The sequence below is a fragment of the Eurosta solidaginis genome, chromosome 4 (genome assembly GCF_040869045.1).
Source record: "Eurosta solidaginis isolate ZX-2024a chromosome 4, ASM4086904v1, whole genome shotgun sequence".
Lineage (NCBI taxonomy): Eukaryota > Metazoa > Arthropoda > Insecta > Diptera > Tephritidae > Eurosta > Eurosta solidaginis.
In genome coordinates, this window is record NC_090322.1 from 10,933,427 (window position 1) to 10,950,179 (window position 16,753).

Sequence of the window (16,753 nt, forward strand, 5' to 3'; positions counted from 1 at the left end):
GTGAACGGGAATTCGCAAGTCAGGTTCTGCAGAAATTTCAACGTTATTCGAATTTACCCCTCAATCGTTTAGTCAATGGAATATTCTTTAAGAACCGAAGCTTGGAATGTCAACCCATATTCCCTCGAGAGAAAAGTGGAGTTCAGAAACTAGAACCTGGTATATGTTGAAATTTAAACTATCTCTAAAAATTCAAGTTCCTACTGTCACCAAATTCAAAAGATTATTTTATTCGAATTTATGTATTTATGAAGAGCGATAACGCCAAAAGGACTTAAGCGACAAAGTGTGCTATTTTCCACTTTTGATACGAATCGATAGTCTATTATAAAAAAAATTAGCTGTCTACATTTCAAAGCTCTACTATAAACATTTGAATTAGTATTAATTTTAAAGATACATTTTTTTATAGATTTGAAGATTTAGTAAAAATTCATACCAAAACGATTTGTATTCATTCAATTGATAAAACTTTTACCAATTTCACACAGAAACTTAATGGAATCACAGATAAGACCTCACATAGACTGAATGTATCCAGAGTGTAAGGCCACTTGCTTCATTAAAAACGTCCGTCAGCAGCCACAAAATAATATTACGCACTTTAAAAAAAAATAGTTAAAATAGATAGCAGCCGGTTCTTCCTTAACTTTAGAATGTGATTTTATATGATTTGCTACATTATGTAAGATTTTTAAATTCCAAATATTCACTAATCAAAGCTATGCACACTACCAGTTTCTACATGTCTATATTCTTTACAAAAATTTCTCCACTACTTACCGAGAAAGCCTTTGGTAAAACCTAAAAAATCCTTTAGCGCTTATGCGAGACGCAGTCATTTTTGTGCGTTTTCTGAACAACGATTTTTTTGGACTTGCTTTCTGTATAGATCTGGGTATATAATATATAAATGAAAGATTATTGTATTTATTATTACCACGAAGGTACTATATATGTTTGAGTTTTTTTTTTTTGCAAATTTTGGTATAAAATTGTAGCATTCTTAAAATAAATGGGTTCACTAGTCAAGCTTATGTGTTTCATTAGAAAAAGGAGATTTTGCACACTTCGACTAAACCAACTTGGACTTGGCATAAACTTGCATACATTTTTTATTGTTAGTCAATAAGAAAAAATATCATGCTTTTATTTTTAACGCTTAAGTCTTTTTGGCAGTTATGGGCCGATATGAGCCTTCTCCTCATTTGAAAATAGAATTTGAAATAAATAATTAGCACTTCAAATCACAAAATACTTAAAGAATATTGTGGCGAATCTTAAGAATTCTCGTTAGATCTTGCTCTCTGTTTTCGTTCCAATCACAGAACTGCCGAATAAATGTTCTTTATTTACAGCAGTACTGTAGTAGTAGAGCTTCACAGTTGAAATTATTCACGTACTTCACTTACAATGTTTCAAAATCAAAATATCGCGCCAACCACTGGTATAGGTTTGAGTTGTGGTCGTCTGCGCTCTTAGATGCTGTGTATATGTGTGCGTAGATGTTTGTTGTATCATCTGATTATATTGCTGTCGGAATTGCTAATATTCGCCACAATATGTTTCCAGTATATTTAGAAAAACTCAACTACGTTTTGATATCGCGTTAATGGTATTTCTCCCTATTTTACTTCCTTTATAGTAGCTCGGTTGAATGTTTGTCCACTTTTCATACAAATCTTGCAATCGATTTTTAAGTAACTTCTCATTGAGCTACAAACGTGAAACTTTACACATAGGTTAGAACACTGTGACAATGCAAAAGGAAAAAAATCCGTTAGGTGGCGCATGGATCGATAATTGGATAAGAATTTGAAAATTTTCAAATCAGCTTTTAAGTAACTTCTCGATGAGCTAGAGACTTGAAATTTCAAACTTAGTTCAGAGGTCGATGACAGCCGAGGACACGATACAAAAAGATTCGCTAGGGGGCGCACGGGATGAGATATTTAGAAAAATCGTACGATACGGAGGGAATTTTGGGATTGATTTTTATGTAAGTTCTCATTGAGCTACAACTGTAAAACTTCACATATAGGATAAGACGCCGAGAGAATTTAAGAAAAGGAGAATAAAATTCTGTTGGGTGACGCACGGATCGAAATATTTAGATAAGAATTTGAAAATTTGGTGTTTTGAGATCGATTTTAAAGTAACTTCTCATTGAGCTACAAAACATGAAACCTCAGAGACAGGTTAAGACACCGTGACAAAGGAACAAATGGAGAAAAAAATTCCGTTAGGTGGCGCACGGATCGAAAAAATTAGATAATTTGGAAATTTGAAACCGGGTTTTAAGTAACTTATCGATGGGCTAGAGGCTAAAAATTTAGAGCTTAATTCAGAGGTTGATGACAGCCGATGACACAAAACAAAACGTTTCGCCAGGGGGCGCACGGACTTGAGATATTTAGAAAAATCAAACGGAACGGAGGGAATTTTGGGATAGAATTTTATGTAAGTTCTCATTGAGCTACAACTGTAAAACTTCACAGATAGGTTAAGACACCGAGAAAATGTAAGAAAAGGAGAAAATAAAAATAAAATAAAATAAAATAAAAAAAGGACGTGTGGCACTCGGGGACTGCCGCGGTAAAGCTATTGCATATTATCAACTTATGCAATTATAATATTTATGCAACATTTTGTTTTCTTTAATATTAATTCAAGTTTTGCCTTAAACTTTAACTTTATTTTTAACTGTAACTATCACTTTAACTTTAACTTTAATTTTAACTTTCACTTTAACTTTCACATTCACTTTAACTTTAAATTTAGCTTTAACTTTAACTTTAACCTTAACTTTAACTTAAACTTTCACTTTAACTTTGTTTTTAACTTTAACTTTCACTTTAACTTTAACAATCACTTTAACTTTAACCTTAACCTTAACTTTGACTTTAACTTTAGCTTTAACTTTAACTTTAAATTTGACTTTTGAACTTTATCTTTAACGTTAACTTTAACTTTAACCTTAACTTTAACTTTAACTCTATTTTTAACTTTCACTTTAACTTTAACATTCAATTTAACTTTAACTTTATTTTTAACTTTAGCTTTAACTTTCACTTTAACTTTAACTTTATTTTCAACTTTAACTTTCACTTTAACTTTAAGATTCACTTTAACTTTAAGTTTATTTTTAACTTTAACTTTAAGTTTAACTTTCACTTTAACTTTAACATTCACTTTAACTTTCACTTTAACTTTAACTTTATTTTTAACTTTAACTTTAAATTCACTTTAACTTTAACTTTATTTTTAACTTTAACTTTAACATTCACTTTAACTTTAACTTTAACCTTAACTTTAACTTTAACTTTATTTTTAACCTTAACTTTCACTTTAACTTTAACATTCACTTTAACTTTAACTTTATCTTTAACTTTTACTTTAGCTTTAACTTTCACTTTAACTTTAAATTTATTTTTAACTTTAACATTCACTTTAACTTTAACTTTAACTTTATGATAGAGATCCAATTTTATGTATTTGGCCTGTTGCTAACACCGAACCTTTTTCGAACCTTTTCGAACCTTTTTTGACAAATATCCGTTACGGTTTTTTTTGATTTAGTCGCCAAGCCCGCGATAAAATCTAGCTTAAAAATTTTAAGCACTTCCTTTATATAAATGGACAAAAATCAGCGAAAAATGTCTCCTTATATAAAGACATATTCTTGCTAAACTTTGATTTTTAAATTTTGACATAGAAATTGCAAAAATATTTATGAGAAGTAAAAATATAAAGGTGGAGCGCAATTGATTGACTAATAATATCTCCTTTCCTACCAACTTTCTAATCCAAGTAATGTGCGCTCCACTTTTCTATTTTTAGTTCTCATAAATATTTTTGTAATTTCTATGTCAAAATTTAAAAATCAAAGTTTAGCAAGAATATGTCTATATATGGAGACATTTTTCGCTGATTTTTTTTTTCTCCATTTATATAATGGAAGTGCTTAAAAATTTTGTAGTTTATTTTTTTTTTGGTACGCTGCACATAAACTTCTTAGCAATCTACGTATTTTGTATAATTTATTAAACTTATATGCGATATTTTTTGTAATTAACTTTATTATAAGCAACTAATTAATACATACATAAAATACAAGTTGTTGTTGTTATTATTATATAGTATATTTCTTTTAATATATATTCATAATGCTCAACAATCGAAAAAAATTTACATAACTTTCATGTATTTAAATACTTTTTAGGGAAAATATGTAGCACAAAACTACTATATTAACTAAATGCTAAATGCATTTTTGAGATTTTTCCTATAATTAAAATTGCGCGCCACGAGAGGTTGCATTTTCGCGTCATTTCTCTTTTCAACATTTTATATTTATTTTTTTGGGTTAAATAGTGCTCACTTAGTTGTGAATGAGTTTAAAGAGCATAGTGAATAGTTGTATGTGTATTTAGCATAGGGTTTGCTTTTGTTTTTATATTCATATCATATACTACATTAACACACAATTAGCAACAACGAATTTTTAATTTAATTACTTATATACTTCTATGATATATTAACTGTAATTTATAGTTTTCAAGTTGAATGCAATGTGTTTTTATCTGAATTCCCTAAATAAATTTTTTTTTCAATGTATGTATAAAATATATGCAATTATACCATGTTGTCATGGTGAATATTTATAAGTATGGTAAGTTGATAAATTTTGTATTAATTTTGAGTTTCTAAAATAAAACTATGATCACAGAGTAACTAATAAACAAAAAATTATTTAACAAACCTATTCAAATTAGTTTATATGAGAGTTGTGTTACCACGTTCCCACCACATTGTGTGTGAATTTAAAAAACTAAACTAATTCTTCCCAGTCATGCTAGTTCTGATGAACCATTTTCACAACAGTGTGTTGGATTTGTTTTTACGCCAAACATTTTCACCAAAATGTGGTGAATATTTTGTAAGCTACCAATTGGGAAATTTTACCCCTTGGCAAGAGTTTTTCTAACTTGCTAAATACATATGTGACGTTCCCAACCAGGGAAAGAAGTTCTCAATTGCATAATTTAACGAGTAAATTTCCCTACATTGTGGTGAGTTTTTTCTTCAAAAAGTATATTTTCTTTGAACATTAGTGAACTTCAATAATCAAAGAAAATCGATTTACTTTATAGAAATAAAAAGTTAGCTCTGAATAGCTTACAAAAAGGTAGTCCATACTACCTCCAACTTCCGTCGTACAAAGCTTAAAAGACTGTTCGCATCTACCTCTGACTCAATCTCTGAATTGCTTCAGTTTTTCTTTTTCTCCAGATGCCTTCCAGAATATTGCTGCTGAAAGAAGATATATATACAAGCTAAGTACGAACATTGGTATGGAGACTGCTATCATCACAATAGTGCTGAGTTGAAGTCATGACTTAGGCAGCCGCTCCCGGTAACCGTATTATGTTAGGAATAAGGTTGGTATAATCTTTTACGACATTTAAAAATACTACACTTCATATATATTATGGATACGTTGACAATACAATTATGTCATATCTTCTCCAGGTTCGATCGCTGAGCAATGTCGAAGGAAAATAACAAAGGCCTTTAGTGACTTATGTCTGGCAGAGCCACTATGCCATTATTACGTTGATTTGCGGCACTGAAAAATTATGAAGAACTATACATATATGAACGATGTAGTTACTCCTGAGGAAATGGTTAGAGGGTTGCTGAGCCACTAAACGCACGGGGGTCTGTAATTTAAGTAATGGAAAGCACTGTCACAGGTGCTAAAAGGTAGAGTTAAGGTTTTAATAGAGGCACGAAAACTTATTGCCCAAAAACGTCAGGGCTCTCTATATGTCAAGCCTTAATTGAGTCTGTAATTAACTGAAAAGTTCTGTTGTCGTAATTTACATCCAAAAATACTTAATCATCTGGTTTACGTGGCTAAATTCGTCTGTCTCATATTTGCATGCTGGGGTTTTTTGAATGCATATGGACTGGTATAATCTTTCATCATACAAGAGGAAAGCTGATTATTTGTTTTTGTTTGAGAAAGTCATTCTAAACGTTTTTTTACATACCTCATGAATAATAGCTGTAAGATTCTTTGTTAATTGGCGGGATCAACGGACCGTTATCGATTACCTGAAAAGCTTCATAAGCTAAAGCAGCAATAAACGGTAAAATCATCTAGGGTACGTACAAAAGATTTCATTTAGTTCGTAACGCTCGTTATACCCTACTTTTCAAGACAGCACAATACCAATCGAACAATTCTATAATGTTTATTTCACTACAATGTGGTGAATATTTTTATAAACAAAGCACTGATAATTTTAAACTTATGTAATTCATACATAATCTTAAAACTAAAGATACTTTATGTGAAAGGAATGTATAAAGTCTGTTTACAAAAAAAAAAAAAAGAGTTTAGAATGGCATTTGTGACTGTGGTGATTTTGGTAAGTTTCTTATCAACATAATGCTTTAAAACTAAATTAGTTCATGAAATTGTGAATGAATTTGTAGCAAATGCATGACTGAATTTGAAAACATTTCATTAAAATTACAAAGCAAGTAAAATAACGCATAATTTGATAAACATATTTAAGTTCAGTGGGAAAACAAGCAATTTTGTACGCAAAAAAACACGCACATAATATAAAAAAATATGAATATATACATAATAAATTTTTATAAATATGAATTAACTAAAAACTAATGAAATTTGAACAAATTAACACATACACACAAAACAAATGCCAATACTTCTGTTATACGTACGTATATCTGTATGTGTAAGTGTATTTAACAAATTGTTTGAATTAACAATTTATACAATTTTTCTGTTAAGTTTAAATAATTATTAGTAAACGAAGCTTATCAGTTTTTTTTTGTTATTTTAATTTTGCAAGCCAATAATAATTGGTTAGATATTTTTAAATTTTGAATTGATTTTTTTACTTGAAACGTGTCGCAAACACATTCGATAGCTCATTCATGGCTGCCTGGCCGACGGCCTGATTCACTTGCCCCTGCATACTGGCCGGTATATAACGGTTTGCTCCAGTTTGCTGCGTAATAGCGCCGCCGACAGCTCCGGTAACACGTCTTTAAAGAACAAAGGTTGCGAGATGGCAACAAAAAAGAGGTATTCATATTTGGTTTTGTTAGATTTTTTTTTACAATGGAGATGTGTATTTTGTTCTCATTTGTGTATTGTATTTTTTTTAACAACAAATATTAAATGCATAAATAAAAAAAGTTTAAAATTTTTTGTTTCATGCACATTTGTTTCATGTATAAATTTATCGAAACGTTTGAAACCCCTTTTTTGTAAGACAACTTTTCTCACTAGCACTGTTATATAAACGTCGGTATAAAAAAATTTGTTTATACTCAAAATATTTTTAACACAATTAAAATTAAAATATGAGAATATTTAAAGTAAGATAAAAATAAACAATTTAAAAAAAGTTAATATTAAAAAGAAAAAACCAATTAAATTAAAAATTGTTTTTCAGGCTAATATATAAAAGTAAATAAAACAAACTGAATAAAGATTTCAAAAAAAAAAAAGGAGAATGTTTTAGATTTGACAAAAAATTCAAAAACAAATAATGAGAACAGGATACATTTTGGGTAACAAACAATTAAAACAAAATATATGTATACTAAATAATTAAAATAAAAAATATAATAGAAAAAGTAAATACGAGGGTTGCTATTTATATTTTGAGCCTTGACAACACTAATTGTTTGCCGGCGCTATCTGACGTTTTCAATTGAAAGTTTGACGTGTTTAAGCATAACTTTCTTCAGAAAATTTTGACATTTGAGCACAACTTGTGTTGTTTACAGTAACTTAAAAATTGTATCTCAGCGAAAAAATGGGATGAACTCGTGAACATTTTCGTGCGATGATTTTTTACGACTTTCGACGTGGATTATCAAGACAGGAGTGCTTTGAACAACTTACTTCCACTTTTGGTGACGAAGCCCCATCCTTTGTCACTGTGAAACGCTGGTATAACGAATTCCATCGTGGCCGCCGTTCGCTCAGGGACGAAAGTCGTGAAGGTCATCCAAAATCAGTTGTTGTGCAACGAACTTATATTGTAAGATCGTCATACGACTTATCGTGAGATTGAGTCATCCCTGGGCATTAGTATGACGAGCATCAATAAGATAATGCATGAACATTTAGCTGTGAAAAAAATTTATTCGCGTTGGATCCCGCATAATTTGACAAAAGCTCAATACCTCAATCGAAGTGGAAAAAGAGCTACGAAAATTAGTTTGAACGCATGCAAAAGTGTATTGATTATCATGGAGAATACTTCGAAAAACAATAAAGCCATTTTCGATAATAAATTACTGAATTTTCATTATTACGCTCAAAATATAAATAGCAACCGTCGTAGTGAATCAAAAACAAAAGCCCAATTAAAATGAGAAACAATGTTCAGAAATTAATCAGGATGTGTATGAATAACAAAAATTAAAGCTAAAACACAAAAATTAAGATTTTAAGTTAAGAAAGAAAATGTAACTAAAAGATTTGAAAATATCTATTAAAATTGCAATAAAATTTTATAAATAAAATATAATTTTGTAAAACAAAATAATAGGACAATTAAAATATTAAACAATTAAAAAAAAAAAACAAATTTGTAAAATTAAACTTTTTTCTAATAAAAAAATTAATATAAAAATGTAAAAAAAGGCAAATAGTTGACCATTTAATTGAAATCAATAATGAATTTACAAAATTTTATCTAATTTAATAACAAAGATAAATATTTATTTTAATTTTGTATAGTTAATATTTAAATAATTTGGATATAAAAAGTTGTATATACTTCTTATAAAATGTAATATCAAAAAATGATAAGAAATACACAACAAAAATTAGTAAATCTGGTGAGACATTAAGTAGGAGATGCATTTGTTAAATAAGCTGACATAAAATATGGAAGTTATAAAACAAACACACATGGAAACGAAAACTCGTGTATATGAAACAATGCGTGTATTAGTGCGGAACTTTCAGTTGGAATGAATTTTTAAGTTTAAATAACTTTAAATACCATTTAAAACCAAAACAAAAACAGTTATGAAAAAAAATCACAGAATTTTTGACTGAGGTTTTTTTCCCTGCTCGTTGCCAGATTTTTGTAGTAAATGAATAAAAAAAATTAAACAACTAAAATTCCAAAAAAAAGGTAAAAAAATGTATAGTTAACAAAATTAATATTCTGCAAATTGAAATATACCCAGCTGTGGTCTTTAACAATAGCTCACACATCGAATATATTTATTTTATTATTTCGGAAGAGCGCGTTGTGGTACCACAGCCGGGTATAAAAACACATTAAAGAAACTTACAAATCAATTTCAATTAGTGTTTTATACTAAATTTGCATTGCATATTGTAGTTGCAATCAATAACAACAATGTGCCAAAAAATTCTGGCATTATTATTTATTTTTTAAATGAATTACTTTTGTTTAGTGTTTGTTTAATTCGTATTTAACTGCTATTTTTAACATTACACATTAGATAGTATGTATATTGTATATTGTATAAAGACAAGACAGACGAAACGTTAATCCGAGTTAACTAGACAGCTGACAATGCAGATTGAGTTTCAAATTAAACTCGAATTATTTCCGATCAAGTGCAACTTGCGCAGACAACACTGCTGGAAATCTTCTTTTGCTTTCTTATGTGCAAGTGGCACGTTTTTGGGGAATGTATTATTCAATTATTAAAATAATACATTCATTTGTTTACATTGCTGTTCTATTTAGCTTTGCTTAGCAGTAGTAGCTTCATCCCCCCTGCTGCCGCCTTAGTCAGTATAGAATTTGAAACAATTAAGTTTGAAGTTAATCGGCTTTCGTACTGCCGTCTGTCGAGGCTTTTATTTTGTGTACATTTTGTTATTGTTTTTTGTTTTAGTATATTTTTTATAAGCGTATGTATATTTATGCAATTTTACAAAACAACTCAATGCAAAAAAAATGATAATATTTCTTCCGCGCAGCAAAACGATAAGCTTGATATAATATATATTTACTGTTTTTGTTTTTTTTTTTTTTGCTTAACCTTCATAAGGTGCTCGGTTAAAATTTTAGTCCCTTTTAAAATCCTCTTACGGCGTTTCCTGTTGCGTTGAAATTATAAAATTCGTTTCAATTGCTTTATGTTTCAAAATCTATTTAACCTTTTAATTGCTCAAGATCAAGATAGTTGGTACAAATGTGACCCCGCAGACCTTATGAGTGTTAATTTTTTTCAATTTTTTTATTTTTTACTTTAATTTTTGCTAACTTTTTTTTTGCTTTCATGGCGCATAAACAACTTTGTGTGGGTATTATAATAATGTATCTTTTTTTAGGATAAGTTTTGTTCATTATTTTTCAAAAATATTGCTAGATATTTTTTTTATAATTAACTACTTTCTTTATCATTGTATTCTTACATTGAGATGCCGATATTTACTTAAATAAAATGAATTTATATAGTATGTAATGCAATGTTCAAGGTATTTTGTAAACACATATAATTTATGGTGCGATTATATATTTATAATAGTTATTTAACGACGTCTGTTTATATAAGCAGAGTTGCATTTTTTCGATTGAAGAGCAGTTTGTTAGTAATTTGAATTTCGATATTGCAAAAAAAAAATGAAAAATGTGCATGAGAAATGATTGTGATTGATAGATTAGTTGCGCAAATTTAACGAACAAACACAAATTTAAATGTGTGTAAGTTAATTTTTTTTTATTTTTTAGTGATTTTAAAAAAATTTTGTGTACACAATGCGCAGTGGGAAGAAAGAAGAAAAGAGACAAAAACATTTGTTTATACATTGTTAGACTTTGCTAATTTATTAATTAATTATAAGAAACATGAGTTTTACTATGTATTACTTAATTATGCTTTTTTGTTATGTGGAAATTGTGTTGATCTTAAACGCGCATTGAGCGCATAAGCAACAAAAACAAATGCAAGAATGTCAACTAAAGAAAAAATTACATTTTAAGCCTTTCTGAGGTCTATGGGTCACATTTTACCCTATTTTGCAACATGAAGGTTAAGGGGTGAAAGGAGACTGGTCTATAGAACAAAAACTTTGCTTGTTTCTATTGCAGAAGTAATTATGCAACAAAAAGTATTCACTTGTGACCCGAAGACAATGAAAATATAATCAACTTTTTTCATACAATTTTTAGTGGAAGTAACCGTTAATATAACAACACTATTATTAGTGCATATGCGTGTATTTAAAAGCGTAAAAGAGGTCCCAACCATCGATAAATTAACAGTTTAAGCTAATATGTATGAGTATTAGAAAAAATATATAACAAAATAAGAATTTAAACATAAAAACTAGGAAATAAAAAAAAAGAAAACGACAGTTAAAAAAAATGGTTACTTAAAAAATCCAATATCGTTAAACTGAGTTTTTCCTATGTAGTGATTTTTTTTTAAATAATTTTGTAGTGATTCTTATTCTTTAATAATTTTGTATTGATTTTTTTTTTTAGTAATTTTGTAGTGATTTTTTTTTCGTTTTTTAAGTTTTATTGGAAAACGCGAATTACACTAGTTAAAATATAATAACTCAAAATCAAACAAAATTTTAAATGAAACATATGTATGTCACCTCGCCAATTGAAATCGACCATACGTTAAAAATTAAGTTCTAGAAGAAACCCAAGTTAAGGTTTAAAAAGGCGATATTGAGACTCTTGCACGCTGATATCGCTTGAAACTCGTTACTAGGGATTGGAAGGTCCCTAATTACCAATCGGGAGACTTCTCGTTCTGTGAAATTGTGTAAAAAAAATCCAACAACAATGTATTCAAATCTATGAAAATTAAATTTGTTTTTTCTTCATCGTTTCTCAGAGCAAGCCCTCTGGTATCAAATAATGAAACACCGAAATGGAGGGTTCAATATGTATGGAGAACGTATGCTAACTTATAACGAAAATCTAGGCTTACTGTATTCTTTAATAGTCGTACTTCTAGAACCTGTTATACTAGCCTAGGTTAGATCGCTAAATTAGAGCTACTATTTACCAGCTTAAATAAAACAGGATTTTTTATATTTTTGATTAGGCCAGTATTTTAATTAATTCTTCTGTACCACTTATAATCTTTTTGGCTGGTGGAATTAAAGCAAAAACAAATACAGCAAAATGAAACCAAGTTCCCTGAGGAAGGTGCAAAAAACACACCGAAAAGCGTTTAGTTAATTAATGATACAAAACAGTTTCACATGTACTTCTAATGAAAATTTTCAGAATTTTTTTTAAGGTTAATTCTTGGAAAAGTGAAAATCAAACACAATAGGTATATTTCAATTGTTCAGGTAACATATTAAAAAATTAATTTCATAGAAATTCAAGAAATTTGGTACTTACGAAGGTAGTAATGGTGGTGGCAGAGCGCCGCCAGGGCGACCGCCCGGCAATGGTGGTGCACCGCCGCCAGGACGATTTGGAATCGCTGGCGCTGGACGCCCGGAAGCAGGTGGTGGTGGGGGGCCTCGGCCGCCGGCGCTGCCTATAGAACCCTGTAAACAAATATAAGAAAATAATTAATATAGGATGGAAATAATTGTGGAATATATAAATTTTTTATTAGTTCATGCTTTTATTTTTTTTTATTAAAAAACTGTGTAATTAAAAAGGAATTAAAAAAAAAAACTGTTTAAAGTGTCTTTACAAGTGTCGACTTTTGATCAAAATCTATTTACAGTTAAATTTTGGCTGAACATCAAAAAATCAGGAAAAAGAATTAAGAATTTAAAAAAATCCTTACCTGTGATGTGGGTGCAGGTTTGCGTGGACCACCAGGACTTGGTGGTGAGAGACGTGGATTATCCAGACCGCTGGGCAACCAGTCATTTTTAACAGGTGGTGGGAGCGGGGATGATACAGTAGCCATAGAAACATCGCCTGCAGAATAATGATTTGTTTAGAAAAGTATGTAAATTATAAAATAATAAATGTAAATTTTTAAATATTTCTATTCGTCAATTATTAGATGTGAAATCCCACTTCTGGGTCTAATTCTGTAACTCGATTCGAAATCAAATGCGAGCTGACAAATTACATAATAAAGGCACCCCTGGCATATCGCATATAGGATGTCAGATATGTATCGAATATCCTATACTAAATATCACGACATCGAATATAAAATTCTAATAACAGATAATGCAATTCAAATATCAAATCTAGTCAGGGATGAAGCATTTAATTTCAACATCAATCTAAGCAAACGGTCGAGCCACGCCCATCTCAGAATTTATTTTAAAAACGTCCAGGATTTTTTTAAAGTAATTAAGTAAACTCAAAATTTGGTTGAAGAATGTTTATGTTAAAATTTTCTTGAAATTCCCTCAACCGTTTCCTGAGATAAGGTCTTTTCGAACCGGCAGTCAAGATCAAGGTGATATCTTCCACTGAGCCGTCGAAATGTAAAATACAAAAAGAAGGGCACACATATATAGCAAAATTAAGTATGGTTTAAATAGTCAAATATCTTACCGATAATTCGTAGCGCTTCCTTGCAGGCATGATACATGCGCAACATCTCTTCACGTTTTGTGGCTGATTCCGCAGATTCTTCCATCATTTGTGCCTAGATGTATAAAAAAAAATATGTATATTAGCAAAATTTTTATTGGAGTAATAAGCTGAGACGTGAAGCAGTAATATAAAACCCTTAAATAAAGTAATTCCACATCACTCACCTGATCTCCAGTGGCATACAAATGCGCCAACAGCTCACCATTGATGAAATCTTTAGTATTATTAATAATTAACATCATTATAGCCTTGGGTACCATATCACGTGTAGTTTTTGTGACAATTTTCATGTATGAATCTACCAAATTGCGAATTGTTTCCACCTGTCGTTCCAATTGTGGATCTGATGCGCTCTCTTCGTTGGCAGACTGCAGTTCGGGTTTTTTTAAATAGGGTTGAGCGTTCCAAGCAATTTGATGTATTGAAAAATGTGGATGGTGACAAGTGGTGATTTATGGTGGTGAATAGTAATTTATATATAACACACATAGAAGGTGAAGTGTATGTGTGAAGTGAGTAAAATAGGTAGGTGGATGTGTAGAGTTGCAACAGCGGCGGCGGCGGCAATTTTAGTGTTATTTTTTTGTGTTTATTTTTCATGAATATAATAAATGCATAGGAAAATAGAAAAAAAAAGAATATATTGGATATGTACCGGCTTTTTTTCTTATTTCATAAATCAACAATAAATTATAAAATTAATAGCAACAGCATAAAGTAAACCCATTACAAACAGACTTCCATTAGAGTCTCTCATTCATTATGTTAGTAGTGGTAGTGCGGATAAAGGTAACAAAATGAGATAAATATAGAATAGCATTGAAATATTTACATATATAATAACAAAAATATCAAGCGCTCCGAAACACACACAAAAAACGTACATAATTGTAAACGTTCACAATTGTTGCAATAAACACACTTCGAAATATTTTAGTAATACAGTTTTTGTAAAAAAAAAGATCCGGTAACAAGCATCTTTAAGGTACCAGCCGGACCATCTCGGGAACAATTTAATATGACCACATTGAGCCTTCTAGACCATACCGTCCGCCCACCCCTTAGTTCCATGAGATACTTGGGGCCGCCAGAGCCTCGTCTGCTAAATATGTGTATGATGCATTCACTGGATGCACTGGATTCCCTTCACTTTGGTGAGGTTGGCAAAGCTTTGTATTGCGCTGTTGACTGCGTTCAACAGAGCTTGTCCTCTAAGTAGATTGAGAGGAAAAGCTGAACCGCTATGGTGGAGCAACGAGCTGAGTTTTCTAAGAATACAGGTAAAAGAAAAATTTAACCTAGAAAAGTTCGCGGAAAGCAAAGCGCGAAGGGACTAGTATACGGATCTGTTGTGAATCTACGAGCGTGAAATTTCCAAGGCGAAGAGGGTCCCATAAAAAAAATGTCTGTGCGGACGAGTGCTCCAGCGAAACGGTGCGGTTGAGGAAAGTCCTAGCATTAAGAAATATATGTATATATAGTTCAGGGACTAATAAAAAGAACGGGGAATGGTCATGTAGTAGTAAATAGCTCCTTGAAGCGCTTCTCGAAGCACATTTCCAATCGGGGAGAGGAGCCAGCATACAGCACAGTAAGCTGCAATTATTCATCTTTTAAGGTTATTAGTGGACTAACGAAAAAATGAGTATTAGTGCGTACACAAACAAAGAATATCAAGCACTTATATCCACTAAAACACATTTACATAGTCATGCTTCGTAAAATGAATAAGCGCTCATAAGCCACGAATCAGTTCAGTGCTCAATTGTCTTATTGAGCAGGAAAGTCAACTGTGTTATACGAAAACACTAATTGGAATAAGTAAGATTAACGTGCAATAAAATGAATACAGTCATATCAGTCTTCTGACGCTAGCAGCACATCAATGTACACGAAACTAAACTGAATGCAGCGCTAAAGAAAAACCGATAATAAACGAAGTATACAGTGTATTATACACGAAACCAACGTGCTACTGAGTTAAAGCGACTATGATTTCAGTTTATACTCAACAATGTCATATATGTATGGGACATATGTGTTGCGGGGCACTCGTATGTATTTTCTATTTTATGTGCTAATCACTGATAGTATTTGTCTGTTCTTGACTAAGTACACATTTAGACACAATTTTTTGGCTCACGACAAAGTTTAGTGCACTTTTTTTTATTAGTACTGAAAGCAGATCTTTGATACAGCACTTACACTTTGACAACGGAGCGGGTAGTACCGGGCTTGGTGACCGATACCAATATCGAATGGGTGCTGAAGATTTTCTCTAAGTTTGCCATGCCCAGATGGTATATTCCATACCTCTCGAGCAAGGCGATCGTGAAATGGTTTAGAACAATATTCGACGTTTGCATTATACTAAATCATGTACCCAAGCCTTAGAGAACTGCACGTGTCGTTTTCCTACCAAAGCCGGAGAAGATCGGTCGTTTGAAGCCCAAGGGCTATAGACCCATTAGTTTTACATCATTTCTGCTCAAAATTTTAATAGATTGATAGATGTGTATATAAAATAAAACAAGGATGGAAAACTGCTATCCACAAAACAACATGCGTACACCAAAGGCGATTCGGTAGAGACAGCACTGCATAAAGTTTTTATTAACATAGAGAGAGCCTTGGAATATAAAGGGTACGCCTTAGTAGGATCTTAAGTATATTAAGTTCATTGAAATACATACAACCATGGCCACATGAATCGACTGCATGCTTATTTGCAGAGAATTAACTTCACAGTGGGGGCTGCATGAGGCCACAAAAACGGTGGACAGGTGCAGGTCGCAGAGCGGGGTATTATTATCATTGCAGTTGTCATAAGGGGATAGTGCCTTCCAACAATTAGCTTTTTGATGGAACGGAGGATTGTAAAACCGGTTATCAATGCTTAGAATAACGGGAGCCCTGAAAACAACACCAACGGCTGCACTGTATGCCATTCTGCCTATTCCAGGCGAAGAACATAGCGTTAACAACTGCAACGAGACTCAATGCCTCAGTGCAGCTTGAACGCAGACCATACGGCCATAGTAGTATAGCGTCATAAAATATTGGACGAATAGACCACCTAGCTCCCTATCTGCGCTTCCATGATTCGCTGAAATAGAAGACGAGGCGATACACGCGTACACCAATGATTCCAAAGTAATGATCCG

The 16,753-nt window shown here is 31.4% G+C and overlaps 1 protein-coding gene across 3 annotated transcripts in view; it reads right to left on the reverse strand.

Moving 5' to 3' along the window:
• The window catches only part of shi (dynamin-1 shibire), an 87,395-nt gene that overhangs the window by 3,316 nt on the left and 67,326 nt on the right, over nucleotides 1-16,753 (reverse strand). For 2 of the 3 annotated variants that reach the window (XM_067780071.1, XM_067780069.1), the window contains 5 exons: nucleotides 13,754-13,957; nucleotides 13,548-13,641; nucleotides 12,817-12,953; nucleotides 12,417-12,568; nucleotides 6,940-7,086 (listed from right to left, as the gene is read on the reverse strand). In XM_067780071.1, coding sequence (XP_067636172.1) covers nucleotides 6,940-7,086; nucleotides 12,417-12,568; nucleotides 12,817-12,953; nucleotides 13,548-13,641; nucleotides 13,754-13,957 — 734 coding nt within the window. Of the gene's footprint in view, nucleotides 1-6,939; nucleotides 7,087-12,412; nucleotides 12,569-12,816; nucleotides 12,954-13,547; nucleotides 13,642-13,753; nucleotides 13,958-16,753 lie in introns of those variants that run through there. The other variant, XM_067780072.1, reaches the window with a different exon arrangement.